Here is a 14,353-nt window from a genome sequence, read left to right on the forward strand (position 1 = left end):
AAACACTTGAAATCGGTCAAGGCAATATCATTTTAAAAATGATGGCTCGATTAATGGTCGGTGTCTGCTTCAATTAATTCATGCAATTTTCAGGGTGTGACACAGGGTACCGACGGAGATGATCTCTCCGTCAAAAGAGGGGATCCCTTGTGCTCCTCAAAAATCTTACTTATGCATTTTTCCACCATGGGTTTATCTTTGTAATACATGCATGATACGTCTCCAATGTATCTATAATTTTTTTATTGTTCCATGTTGTTTTATTATCAATCTTGGATGTTTTATAATTATTTTATAGTCAATTTATATCATTTTTTGGTACTAACCTATTGACATAGTGCCAAGTGTCAGTTGCTGTTTTTTCCATGTTTTTTACATCGCTGGAAATCAATATCAAACGGAGTCCAAATGGCACGAAACTTCACGAAGACTTTTTATGGGCCAGAAGGGAGATATTGGGCCCTGGTTGCACCTGGGGGGAGTCCCGAGGAGGGGACAACCCACCAGGGCGCGCTAGGAGGCCCAGGCGCGCCCTGGTGGGTTGTGCCCACCTCGGGTGCCCCTCGGACCGCCTCTTTGCTCTATAAATACCCCAATATTCCATAAACCCTAGAGACATCGACGAAATATTCATCCAGCCGCCGCAGAGTCCAGAACCACCAGATCCAATCTAGACACCATCTCGGATGGGGTTCACCACCTCCATTGGTGCCTCTCCGATGATGCGTGAGTAGTTCTTTGTAGACCTTCGGGTCCGTAGTTAGTAGCTAGATGGCTTCCTCTCTCTCGCTGAATTCTCAATACAATGGTCTCTTGGAGATCCATATGATGTAACTATTTTTGCGGTGTGTTTGTTCGGATCTGATGAACTTTGAGTTTATGATCAGTCATATCTTTTTATATCCATAAAAGTTATTTGAGTTTCTTTGATCTCTTATATGCATGATCTCTTATAGCCTCGTATTTCTTCTCCGATATTTAGGTTTTGTTTGGCCAACTTGATCTATTTATGTTGCAATGGGAAGAGGTGCTCGGTAGTGGGTTCGATCTTTTGGTGCTTGATCCCAGTGACAGAAAGGGAAACGACACGTATGTATCATTGCTACTAAAGATAAAACGATGGGGTCTATCTCTACATAGATAGATCTTGTCTACATCATATCATCGTTCTTATTGCATTACTTCGTTTTTCCATGAACTTAATACACTAGATGCATGGTGGATAGCAGTCGATGTGTGGAGTAATAGTAATAGATGCAGGCAGGAGTCGGTCTACTAATCTTGGACGTGATGCCCATGTAATGATCATTGCCTGGATATCAACATAATTATTTGAGGTTCTATCAATTGCCCAACAGTAATTTGTTTACCCACCGTTTGCTATCTTTCTCGAGAGAAGCCACTAGTGAAATCTACGGCCCACGGGTCTTCTTTCTCATATATTTGCTTTGCGATCTATTTTATTTGCACTTTTTATTTAGATCTATTAAACCAAAAATACAAAAATACTTTGCTGCACTTTATTTTATTTGCGATCTATTTATTCAATCTATTACAACTTTCTCCCGTCCATGCACTGTTTCTGGCGCCGTTACCCGAAAGGGATTGACAACCCCTTTAACACGTCGGGTTGCGAGGTGTTGTTATTTGTGTGCAGGGGCTGCTTACGTTGTGTTGCTTGGTTCTCCTACTGGTTCAATAACCTTGGTTTCATATCTGAGGGAAATACCTACCGCCGCTGTGCTGCATCATCCCTTCCTCTTTGGGAAAATACCGACGTAGCTTCAAGCGACATCAATGCACACTATCTTCTTACAGCTATTCGAACCGAAGCATTTGAGGAGGTGAGAACCAACTAAATTTCTAAGTCTGGTTATTTTGTCGTGAAATGGGGGTCATGAAAGAGAAACAAAAGTGGATAGTTGTAAAGTTATTCGTGAGAATATTGTCACGCGACACCATAAGAGGCACAAGGGAAAAGATGGAACAATGTGTGTAATGCACGGTCATGTATTCAGCAAGCAGAGGTAATTTGTGTGGTGCTTCTATCCAAAGAGGCATAGAGATCGGGAGCACCATGTCCACCTAGAGATCTTTTTTGTTGCAAGTTCAAACAAGAATCAAAATCGTGTAAACTAGCCTATGTGTATCACATCGTGGAGGGAACCCGAGCGAGCCTAAAACCAATTTTAGGGTGGATATTAAATTTAGTCCTTTGTGGTTGAATGATTCCCGATATGAAAAGAAACACATGCCTACGCGTTGATAGATGTCGTACGTCCTAAACCCCTAGTTCATTGCTATATCTTTTGACCTTCTTTTCCATGGATGGTACTTGCCACGATTTCCCTTGTGTTTCTATATTCATCCATGTCTCCAGGTATGTTTGTATATGTGTCAATGAGATTGTCTCTATTGTTCTCATCTATGAAATGATGGATTCATCTTCAATCCTATGATCTTTGCATGTCTCATATTTTGATGCAAAGACCATAGAAAATTGTTCTATGATAAAATAAAATAAAGTTAGCAGTTTTTTACATGAAAAAGGAAAGGAAAAGGTCAATTGGTAAGTAGGACTAGAGATGATGTTCAATCCATTCTTTGAGATGAGATGAGTTGTGTTGCTTTGTTCTGTGTTTGACTAGTATGCCGCATGTCTTCATAATCCCATGCACATGAATTGGAAACTTACTTGCCCTACTAATAAAATTTGATGTTTTCCTAGTATTGTTCACATATTTGTATTTTATTTCTGTTAAAATATGATTTTTGTTATATTAGTTGTGATATATCTAAAATGTCTAGAGTTATTACGGATTTGTGTATTGTTCTTTAGGATCTATTTTCTGCGTTTCTAATCTATCAATGGCTATATAGATGCTATTGGCATTCTAATATCATTGTTTTTGCCCATAGTGACATCCTGGCCATTTCTCATGATGGCCCATGTGTGTGAGTATGGTTGTGATAACTTCGCTTCGCTAACTTATAAAAGTGAGTGGACACCAACATATAAACTCAATAGTCCATGTGGTAGCAACTTCGTCTTACCTTTTTGCCCGAGGCGAGGACAAAGCCACAAGTGAGTTTGAGTCATATGCTAACCCAGTATGAGGTTAGGTCTAAGCTATTCGGAAACTTGGACTTTGTGCCTAGGGTTTCACCTCCTTCGTTAACTGCCAGATAATGTTCTGGTGGAGAAGATATCCCAATGGAAAGAGGGGATCCCCTTGGGTATTTTACTATCGTAGATTTTTTTCCCTCTTACAATCAAGCAAAACCTCATAGCAGACCGCTACCAAAAGATAATTTGGAGAAATCTATTCCATAGACAAAGGGAAAGAGTCTAACAAAAGAGAATGGAGAAAATCATTCAACGGGGGAAATTGTTGCATAAGCGACATAATCCACTTGTAATTTTGAGCATATAATTTTACTTGAAAATTAATTCCTATATGGTTTGGAATAGCTCTCATGTTTTATAATTTTCACTTGAAATTGTTCAGTTGTTCTTCTAGCAATAATTTGGCATCCACATGTCTCTTGTTGCGTTGCATCTTTGAAACCAACCTTACAGTTGTATCCGGGTTCTTAATGATAGAGGGGGCAATTTTGCACAACTTTCCAAACCAATAACATAAAATACATAACAAAAGATAAAATTACACCGTAACTCTATTTTTCATGCTTAGAAGGAAAAGGGTGGAAACAATGGCAGAGTCAGGATCGGCCCAAACCGGCCTTGTAGCTACAGTCCATGAAGGATTTCTCGGCCATGCCCAAGGTGGCAGCCCAGGCTACCTGGGTCCTGATGCCGCCACTGGATGGAATTATGCAATACTTTATAAAGAACTCTCTTACAAGAAGAGTAACTAGGTAATCGTTCAAGTAATGCTCTCCCTCATCTTTTGAGAATGCATTTTGTATTGTATGCGTAAGTGTTTGAAGAAAGTGCCCTCTCAACACTAGAATTGCAGGGAGATAGTTCAGTTTGAGAGTCTTGGTAAACAGTTTCATACATGGGTTTCGTCTTTAATCAAACAAGTATAATAGATAGCTGGAAAAACATTCGCACCTTGCTAAACCTTTCATATTATGTGTACGAGCTACATAGTTGATACATAGTTTCAACAGTTTTACCTAGCTTGTGACTTGTTCCGCCTCTATTGCTTGATAGCTAGAGCATGGATATGGAAATCTGGATGATGCTCTAGACCTTCAAGTTATCATTTACTTGAATTGATTGGTAATGAAGAAAGATGCCTACTGGAGGTGCTAGAATTGAGTAGTGGTGTGTGTACAGCGGGGGTGAGGGGGTGCCTAGAAGGGTGTAAGACATATTGGTCGCCCATTTTCCTTGTACAACTCGAAATACATATGTGTTTTTCACACATGTCATCAGCTCCTCATACACAAAGTACGCACAATTTGTAAAACAAACTAAGTACTAGCAGAAGACCTATACATTATAGTAGGGGAACTCAAACTGATCATGGCATAGTCAATCCACTGAGCTTTTCTTGTTGCCATTCAATCTTCATTAGAGAGAACATTTGATTTGAGACTTTCACAGCCTATTGAGCCTCTCTACCACCTCTTTCATTGTCGGTCGATACTTAGGAGACTCCTCTGTGCAACTTTGTGCGATGTCTAAGAAAGTTTTCACCTCCTTTGTTTCCTTTTCCCCTTCTAAACCCATTCGATGATCCGCAATCTCCGAGGATATGTCGGCCTCAACCTTTTCCCTTGCCCATTTCAATAGTTCTACCTCCTTACCTCTAATGTTCTTCATTGGCCAGCTTGGTCGTCGACCGGTCACTGTCTCCATCATTAGCACGCCAAAACTGTACACATCTGCTTTCACGCTTGCTCCCACGCCTTCACGTATCTCTGGTGCCATGTACCTTTGTGACAGTTGCATAAACATAAGATCACATATATCCTTTTTGAAGCACAGTAATCCTATCAATGGTCTAAAATATGAGAAATGTGGTGTTTGCTAAAGACATTGTAATACCGAACTATGTGTCCATTTATGTTTTAATCTAACTAGTAGTAGTATTTTGTTGTCTAAAATTCGTTAAACCATACTACCGTAACTACAACATACTCAACTTCACTGCACTGAGCTTGTCTTCTATGCATAACTTTAAACCACTCCTTGTATTTATATGTAAACAAAAATGCAAAACATGCAACCACATAAGTAGTTAGATAATAATTTTGGGCGTCCTAGAAAAACTTAGCTTGGCAGGTGTTACCATTCCTGCGTCCATAGAAACGATGTTGGGCTACATAAATCTGAGTAAAATTCATTAGTGGTCATTGAACTTTTCTAAAAATTCACTTGTTGGTCATAATCAAGAATAGCGATTTACGTACGATATTGAGATCACATGGGTGCGAGCAAACCGTATACGCTTCGCGGAGTCAAGTACACCTTCAAGCGCTAGTCCTAGATAGTCTCGGTTTTTTATATAGGAGTATTTGTTTTCCATATAAAAAGACGGCAGGACGAGGTGGGTCTACTGCAAACTCAGTTTAAACTAGGCCTCATCCAACTTTTCACTAGTTTCAGTCGAATTTCATGTCGTCTGATGCATTCGTGCTCTAAAAGGTTTACGGGTCTATTTGAAACTTGATTTGGTATACAACACTGAAAACATGTGCAAAATGTGAACTCTGAAGTGAAGTGATCTGCAAGAAGGCCAGTGCATTACCCCGCTGTGCCGGCGGCCTGCGTGCTGAGCTGCGACGCGGCAGGACCGCCGGTGACAACCCTCGCATGGCCGAAATCGGCGAGCTTGGCCTCGAACCCCTCGTCGAGTAGCACGTTGCTGGACTTGACGTCGCGGTGGAGCACGGGCGGGTGGCGGTCGTGGTGCAGGAAGGCGAGCGCGGCCGCTGCGCCGCGGGTGACGCGGAGGCGCGCGGGCCACGGGAGCGAGCCACCGGCCGAGGCGGCGTCGCCGTGCAGCCAGGCGTCGAGGCTGCCTCGCTCGAGGAGCTCGTAGACGAGGAGGCGGTCGCGCCCGGCGGCGCAGTAGCCGAGCAGGCGCGCAAGGTTGCGGTGGCTGAGGCTGCCGAGCACCTCCAGCTCGGCGCGGAACTCGCGGTTGCCGGCGCCGGCGGCGTGGTCCGCGGAGAGGCGCTTGACGGCCACCGCCGGTCCGCCGTCCGGGAGCACGGCGCGGTACACGAACCCGAAGCTGCCGTCGCCGATGATGTTGTCCGGGGAGAATTCGCCGGTGGCCCTGGCGAGGTCGTCGAGCGAGAGCTTCTTGAGGGAGGAGTCGACGGCCGATCCGTACAGAGACCACGACGAGGAGAGCTCCGACGATATCCCGACCGGGGCGGAGATTGGGAGGGACGACGACGACGAGCAGCGGTGGTCCGGCTCGAGGAGGCGGTTCTTGCGGTGGCGGCAGAGGAAGGCGACGAGGAGGCAGGGTACGGAGATGCCTACGAAGGCAGCCACGGTCACGACCAGCGCTTCGTACACGCCGTCCATGGCTTCAGGGCCGGGTAACGGAAGTGGGGAGGAAGATGTGGGCTAAGGCTATTGATTCGTGAGAGTGAGAGGAAGAGGAAGAGTCGCCCGTGGAGTCAAGAACGTTCGGCGGATTGCGGTTGACTATTTCTCCTGGGAGGAAGACTTTGACTGCTGAGTCTCCTCGTTCTCTTCTGCAGGCCGTGTATATATACGCACAGGTATATTCTAGATTTTGATGCACTTGGTAAAAAATACTGAAGGAGAATCTGATATGATGTCACAGTATACTTTGTGTTCGACGGGCTTTCGCTTCAGTTTCAACCGCAACATGCGTCTGTTTTGTGCTTAGTTTGCGATGGCTGAAATCTGTACCTATTTGCTACACTGTACTTCCTGATCCTAAACTTTGTAAGAAATCAGGACATAATTCATACGGAGAGCGGCTAACCAAACAGTCCAACAGTGAAACAGGTTCACGAGATGAGATTATGTTGTGATCCCCCGCATTACCAAACTCTCACCTTTATCTCCCTTCTCTAATTTCTCTGTCTAGCTCCAACAAGCGAAAGAGACACGGCAGACTTCGAAGCAAACAAGCCTACTCGGCACTCACATCCACAGAGAGCTAAAACCCGAGATAACTACACGGGAGGCTGAAACATACAGGTATTTCACACGTTCTACTAGGTGTTGAGGTACTTTGCTGGCTGGCCTAGCTAAACAAACCACAGGTAAGCCACATAAAATTTGCCCGGCGGCAAGTCGTACAGCATCAGAGGCCATAAAGATTCACGTCAGAGAGCCCCATACATGGAGCAACACCGTAAGCAAAAACCATTATTAGGTAATTAAGCGCAGCAGTGCTAGCTTCATGGCTTGCGGTTTGCATGCCCCAGTTCAATCTAGCATCGGACCACGCCCGCGGCCTCGGGCGCGCCATGGGCCTCCCCTTCTTCCCATGCCACGACCTGTGAGGTGACGAATGCGAGTGATGAGAGGTAGGGGGGTGCAAGAAGCACAGCACTATGATATGTCACGCCAGAGCTTACCACGGCCTGGAGGGGGGTATTCATAAGGTTCGTCGAAGTATTCATTCTGCTCCATCCATCTTCCCCTGCCACGCCCTGCGAAGCAATGGAGGATAGGAGCCATGAGAGGAAAGGGCATGCAAAAGGCACAGAAAGATGGTACGTGAGACCGAGCTTACCACGGCCTGGAGGAGGGCGATACTCATCTGGTTCGCCATTGTAGTATTCACTCTGCTCCATTCTTCTTCCCCTGCCACGCCCTGCGAAACCATGAGGAACATAAGCCATGTGAGATAGAGGCATGCAAAAATGGAAAACAGAAACGATGATACATCAGACTGAGCTTACCACGGCCTGGAGGGGGGTGATACTCATCTGGTTCGCCATCAAAGTATCCACCCTGCTCTTCATAGTAGCCGCCCCTGCCACCATAACCGTAATCATAGCCATAGCCACCACGTCGACCACCTCCATAGTAGCCACGGGCTCTTCCCCTTCCTCTTAGCCGGCCTCTCCCTCTGCCTCTACCATTGTAGTAATAGTCTCCATCCTCCTCCCATTCTTCACCCCAGTCATAAGGAGGGGGTCCATTGCTAATAGCTGTACATGTTTATGATCACAGAATTAACATAGTTTTCCATATGATTTGTTGCTAGAAACTAACTCATGTACTCTGGACAAACTTATAAATTGTAGATTGAAAATTAAGTCCAGAAAATGGAGCCAATTGAAGTACTGTGAACTTAGAATGCAAGAAAACTACTCCCTCCGTTCCTAAATATTTGTCTTTCTAGAGATTTCGACAAGTGACTACATACAGAGCAAAATGAGTGAATCTACGAGAGCGGATTTTCAGCGGATGAGCACCTTGGGTGTCGGTATCTGGACCATTCATATCTGCCTCGTGATGTGCCGCTGGGAAATTGTCTCGGCAGAACTCGCAGTAATACAAACCGATACGATGGGCTGGTGGTTGGAGTAAATGTGCCATGCATGGGTGGCAGAGGACCTGAGCCCAAACAGTGTGAGCAATTACTGATACGATGCCGTCCACTCGTCCCACATCCTTTCTCTTTCATACTACTCCGTTCAAATCTTCTTGATGTTTCTCAGTAAGTACTTCGTTCAAAGCTTAAAATGGAGTTAAATTAGTGGATTTTGTTCACCCGCAAAAAAAATTCCGCGGATTTTGTTGTTGTGGCAATGATGCTAATCTCAGTACTCCCTCCAGTTATTTTTAGTCTGCATATAAGTTTTGCCCGAAGTAAAGTATCTCTACTTTGATCAAACTTATAAAAAATATCAGTATTCACAATGCCAAATTAATATTGTTAGATTCTTTATGAAATGTAGTTTCATAATATACATATTTGGTATTGTGGATGTTGATATTTTTTAATAGAAATTTGGTCAAACTTTGCAAATTTGACTTGACACAAATCTAATACACAGAGTAAAAAGGACCAGAGGGAGTACTACATATTGGTTAATTAATATATTTAAATGTGGAGGGAGAGAGAGAGAGCATAAATCAATTTGTTTATCCTAATACTTGGTTGATGAACATATTTGAATGTGGAGAGAGAGCATAACTATGAAAATATTTGTGGGCAATGGAGGTACATTTTCCTAAACATAAAATATTTGTGTTTCTAGAGTAATTGCAATATTAATAAACTATACTTAATTGAGTATCTGCTGTACCAAAACCTGTGTTGGTACTCCGGCGGAAATGCATAGCCCACACGAGACATGAGTCAAGCAGCAAAAACGCGTCCTGTGAATTAACTACGGTGGCCCAGATGTCGCTTTCCGTGGATGAAATACATCATAAATACAACGAACTCACCTATCTGCACCTCGCACTAATACATCGATATGGGCCATCCCAAAGCATCTTCTGAGGACGCGATACCGAGCTATTAGGTGCTCGTCCACCAAAACGACTATTTGGTGAATCTACACTCTAAAATATGTCTATATACATCTGTATGTGGTAGTCCATTTGAAATCTCTAAAAAGACAAAAAATTAGGAACGGAGGGAGTAAATGATACCCAATGAATTCCCCCTCAAGATTTAAACTATTCTATCTAGAAACAAAAAAGCAAAAAATAGTATAAAAAAGTTGAGCGTGTCATAAATTAAATGTAGTGGCATTTAAAATCCACTATGCATGTTGCAGGGCAGAGTGACTCTCACGTTCAAATCGGAGGGATGTTAGTTGACCAGGCTAGCAAATCCAATGGCTATAAAAATTTGGATGGTGTGGCAGCACACATGCACAGAAAAATAGCAATTGATGACTTGTTGTGGGGTTTGTCTATATAAGATATAGAGATAGGTCAGTTCTTAGGAAGGTAGGTAAACAAACCAGTCACATGTGAAAAGTACAGGGTGTAAAGGAGTATACCGTATTATGTACTCCCTCCATAAAGAAATATAAGAGCGTTTAGAGCACTAAAGTAGTGATATAAACGCTCTTATAATTCTTTACAGGGGGAGTATTATGTAATAAGATACTGTAACTTGGCAACATGGAATGCTAAAGTTATAAAGATACGGTCGTGTCTGAGGGCCATGTGAGTTACTGTCTGAAAGTTGTGTGCTCAGAAAGACATGAGAAAAAAAGATACCTCTGCCCCTGCCCCTTCGGCCGCCACCAGGTCCACCACGACCTCTCCCACGAGCAGAGGGAAAGGATCCTAAATTACCATGAAGGACGTTGTGATCAAATGGTGATATATGTGACAAATAAAAATCGGTGGAGCGGATCAACTCAGAGCAACACCTTCATGTTCATAATCAAAAGCAGGTTTCACCTCTTCAGCTGGTATGGGTGGCTGGTACCTAAGGGTATATACCCACAATACGCAGACAAATCAGCTAAGGGAACTCAAAGCGGCTGAATCTGAACTGATTCAATATCTGGTTGTACAAAAATGAGCGAAAGGACAGGGTTTGCCTTACCCTGGAGATGACGTATCCAATGGTTCCTTGGACAATGTTAGGGTAATCATTGATACATGACGAGTTGTCTCTAGCCTGTGGTAAAAGTGCATTAGTGTGGCAATAAATCTTTCTTCTTTTTCTGAAGAAAAGAATATATGTACATCCATACGGGACAAGGCCTTCTTCCAGAGGCTCCCATGTGTCAGTGATGCCAACAGATTCAATAGACGTATTCTGATGGAGACCAGCAACCCTTCTCTGAGGAACATTATGTGTCAAATTAGCAAAACAAACAAAAAATAACCACATTGATAACATATATTTTAAGGCAGAAGAAGTTACTGTTAACCTTGATCAATTCAGCAACCATGACCGTCTTATTTATGGCTCGTCCCATGGCTTTGATAGTGATCTCATCATGCCCATTTTCCTGAAAAATGCATGCAAATAAATATGCAGTAGGAGCAAGAAAAAAAAGTGGTTCAGTTATGAATTCAACCAAAATGAAATCAAGATTAATAACACCATTTAGGGATTCTGAAAAATTCTGTTGACCACTGACCACCAACAGGTTTTCAGAAAATAATGACTGAAGTGGTATATGCAAATATGAAGGTAGCTTTTCGACATTCATGTGAACTGCACACAAGTTCATATCATTTTATTAAGCTGATAACATGCACATACTTCAGGCATCAAGATCGAATGGCAAGTAAGTGAAACAAAGACAAACTGAAAGGCTTCATAAAGTTCCGTTGTCAGGGTCGAACAGGAAGTAGTGGACAAAGAAGCACTACAGAATATTAACCAAGAAAACCCAAAGTCGGGCAGGTGTCTCTACTTTATTTATTTTTACTTAAAAAGAACCTAAGGTTCCATCTTTCACCCAGTTTTGTCCATCCTTCGTCCAACCTCCCACCCTCCACCGATTTTTTTGGCTTTTCACCCCTTCTGGTTTCATCAAACCAATCTTTGGCAACCCAATAAACCAGATCAATCTATGTATAGCAAATTAGAAACAAATCCACGGTCCATCAATAAATTGTTTTTGATGGAAAAAACCTGGTACTGATCAGTCATCTTTGGTAATCCAATAAATAACAATAAAATTCACGGCCAGAAGTAAATAAATATCAATCAAACTCTTAGCATTTGGTAACCCAATAAAGCAGATTAATCATGGGCACATATCTATTTTATCAGTTTAAGAAATAGCTGGAAATCTATAGTTTGTAACCAAAACGTAATCTTATTTTGTCTATTTGCTTTGCATCAAGATTTATCCCATATGATCCTCTTATTGTGTTAAAAAATATTTAGCCCCCCTTGGCAACGCACGGATACATACCTAGTAGAATTATAAATAAAAAATCTAACATCATACTCGGTGGCAACTAGAAACACAACACTTAATGATAAATTAAATACATGTGAAGCAGTGTCCCATATCCCCTCTATCGAGGCATTTCCCAGATTGTGGAACAGCATACAAATAAATAAAAAGTTGAAACGAGCATACAAATAAATTACTGCTTAAGTGAACACCAGATAAGGACAAAGCGAAATGACAAAGCATAGCAAGGGGGATCACCTCAAGCAACGACATCCCGTAGCCGATATAGTTCCTCATCCTCCCGAGCGCAGTGATCCTGATCTCATTCTCACGAATGGGTGTCTCATTCCGAGGCTTCTCCACCCTTTGGTATCTATCCATTGCTATGAATCGAGATAGGTTTTAGCATGGCAAGAGCAGCAGCATAAACAAAGTACACAGAAATAAGGTAGGCACTGCATGAAAGGAGATGAGACGCAAGGATATACAAAAACGCAAGAGGCGACGAGATAAATCGGATAACCGCCGGCCACGATTCATGCACCCCCCAAGAACCCTAACCCCAGCAGTCGGTTGCAGCAAACAATACACGAGATGAGAAGCTAAACCCACGCGAAACGGAGTGAGAAGCCGAGGAAGGCACGCCATGACGGCACGGTGCGAATTTCTTCGAAAGGAAAGAGGGAGCACGAAGGAGCAAATGGCCCCGCGATACCCCGAATTCCTGATCCAGGAAAGCAGCCTGAGGCGCAGACCCAAGGAAGCTGCCGGAGTGACGGCGGCGACACGGATTTCGCTCCGCGTCACGGAATGGCGCGAACAGGGCCTCGACGGCAACGTCGCCTCTGCCGCCTACGCGCGCTCCCCGGCGGAGGCGAGGGGTCGAATCGGCTCCTGGCCGCCGCCGCCGCCGCACGAATCGAATGAAGAATCGACGGGGGACGAGGAGGAGGAGGAGAGGGGGGAAGGAATCGATCGCACCTTCGGGCTCGCTGCTCCGCTCTGCCTGCGGAGAGAGTGAGGAGGGGTCCTCGAGGTCGACGGAGGGGGAACTGGGGAACCTACCGTGGCGTGTGCGGGTTCATGGACGCATTACGGTCCCTACGGGTGACGTGGAGGCGCTCTAGACGTTCGTTCGGGCGATTGCGTGGACGTGTGGTCTCGATGGACCGGTTCGAGGATAAGGAGGGACGGCGTGCCACTGTCAGTTGAGGCCAGCAGCCAAGTGGGACTGCGGGAGGGGCTCCGCGTCACTACAGGGCCTGCCTGCTGACACGTGCGTCACCTGTGATAACGATACTCCCTCAAGCGGTGCATATAGATTTTTCTTTTCTTTTTGAAGACAAAGTTCACAAATTGAACCACCTGAGCCCCGTGTCGCTCCCCGGCATAGGTGTTAAGCTCCCCGACAAAAGTCATGCTCGACTTCGGCCTGGGCGAATGGCGAATGATGCTTTCGGGTATGATTTTCCTTGTTGGGGACGCTATCAAGGGGATCTGACACCTCTCCTGCTCCATGTTCTTGCCTCCCGGTGAAAACCGTATGCAATGGTGGCACATGTGGTGTCATTACTTCATTGCTTTGGAGCAATTCTGGTGACAGAGCACTTGGTTGGGGGCGGTGCGGTGGATCTGGAGGGGGCGGCGTTTTGGTGAGCATGGAGTCTTCGGTGGTGCTTCCGTTTGGAGTCGGTTGCTTGGTCGACGTTGAGAGCAGCAGGAGCACCCTTCACATGGCAGTAACGTCGGACGAGCTATGTCAGCTAGGCTCGTGGGATCGAAGCGGCATAGGTTTTCGCTCTTTCGGACCTATCGTTCCTCTTCGGTGTCCTCGAGGTTTGCATGTATGCTCTTGGCAGCCCGGTACAATACGGCGGTTGTCGGTGTGCACTCTGGTAGCAGCGTAGGTGCTCGAGTGCTCGACCGGGTGTGCTGTGTGGTTTTCACTTTCCGGCTTCTTGTATGTATGGTGGTGCTTTAGGTCTAGTCTAGCTAGGCGCTCCTATGGTTTTTGCCCGGTTTTTCATAATAAACTGAGCAGTATGTTTTTCTTTCTTCTTTTTTGGCACTTGTCTTTATGCGGTGCATTCCTCCTTTGAGGGTGTTCTTGTAATGCCTTCTTCTGATCTATGAATTTGGCAGCTCTCCTGCCAACATTCGGGAAAAAAAACTTCACAAATTGATCAAGTTTGTGGAGAACGGCATTTACATCTAAGAATGCCAAATATATACCTTTAGATTCATTATAAGTTGTAGTTTCATATTATATATATATATTTGATATTATAGGAATAAATAGTCTTTTTTATTAATTAACTTGATAAAAGTTTGCAATGTTTGACTTCCCAAAAAAATCCATATACACTATATTATGAAACGGACAAAGTACTTCATAGAGCAATGCTCCGTGCTGGTCAACTGGCGCGAGCTCCAGGCCAGCCACATCCAAACCGCTTGATGCGTTCCTCTTAGACGTGAAATCACCCCTACACGCAGCTCGATTGCAACTTTGTTGGCCCTTCCTGCGGGTGGTACCGATGTTGCT

General features: G+C 44.3%; 2 protein-coding genes across 6 annotated transcripts; both read right to left on the reverse strand.

The window, feature by feature from the left end:
* Positions 1-4,363: 4,363 nt before the first annotated feature.
* LOC123096409 (leucine-rich repeat receptor protein kinase MSL1) lies at positions 4,364-7,331 on the reverse strand (the record flags this gene model as incomplete). Its single annotated transcript, XM_044518146.1, is given in 2 exon segments — positions 4,364-4,907; positions 5,724-7,331. Coding segments are annotated over 2 exon segments (1,128 nt in total). The 3' UTR covers positions 4,364-4,570.
* Positions 7,079-12,964, reverse strand: LOC123096410 (TATA-binding protein-associated factor 2N). Of its 5 annotated transcripts, XM_044518149.1 has the most exons (11): positions 12,790-12,961; positions 12,067-12,191; positions 10,825-10,905; positions 10,645-10,733; positions 10,494-10,568; positions 10,315-10,373; positions 10,160-10,228; positions 7,873-8,124; positions 7,704-7,784; positions 7,546-7,620; positions 7,079-7,464 (listed from the first exon to the last, which is right to left on the reverse strand). In XM_044518149.1, the coding sequence occupies exons 2-11, from the start codon at positions 12,187-12,189 to the stop codon at positions 7,394-7,396; spliced, it is 975 nt and encodes a 324-aa protein (XP_044374084.1). In that variant the 5' UTR covers positions 12,190-12,191; positions 12,790-12,961; the 3' UTR covers positions 7,079-7,393. The 5 variants fall into 5 exon arrangements, with proteins under 5 accessions (XP_044374084.1, XP_044374085.1, XP_044374083.1 ...); XM_044518150.1 differs by lacking the exon at positions 7,704-7,784 and having other exon boundaries at positions 12,790-12,964; XM_044518148.1 differs by having other exon boundaries at positions 7,546-7,784; positions 12,790-12,964.
* Between the last annotated feature and the right edge of the window lie 1,389 nt (positions 12,965-14,353).

This window comes from Triticum aestivum, chromosome 4D (assembly GCF_018294505.1).
Source record: "Triticum aestivum cultivar Chinese Spring chromosome 4D, IWGSC CS RefSeq v2.1, whole genome shotgun sequence".
Classification (NCBI taxonomy): domain Eukaryota; kingdom Viridiplantae; phylum Streptophyta; class Magnoliopsida; order Poales; family Poaceae; genus Triticum; species Triticum aestivum.

Coding starts and splice junctions, on each gene's coding strand:
- LOC123096410 (XM_044518148.1), bottom strand. CDS start 12,189: ATGGATAGATACCAAAGGGTGGAGAAGCCTCGGAATGAGACACCCATT. Junction 10,229..10,314: donor TTTTGATTATGAACATGAAG/GTGTTGCTCTGA, acceptor ATGGTAATTTAG/GATCCTTTCCCTCTGCTCGT. Junction 8,125..10,159: donor CCGAAGGGGCAGGGGCAGAG/GTATCTTTTTTT, acceptor AAACATGTACAG/CTATTAGCAATGGACCCCCT.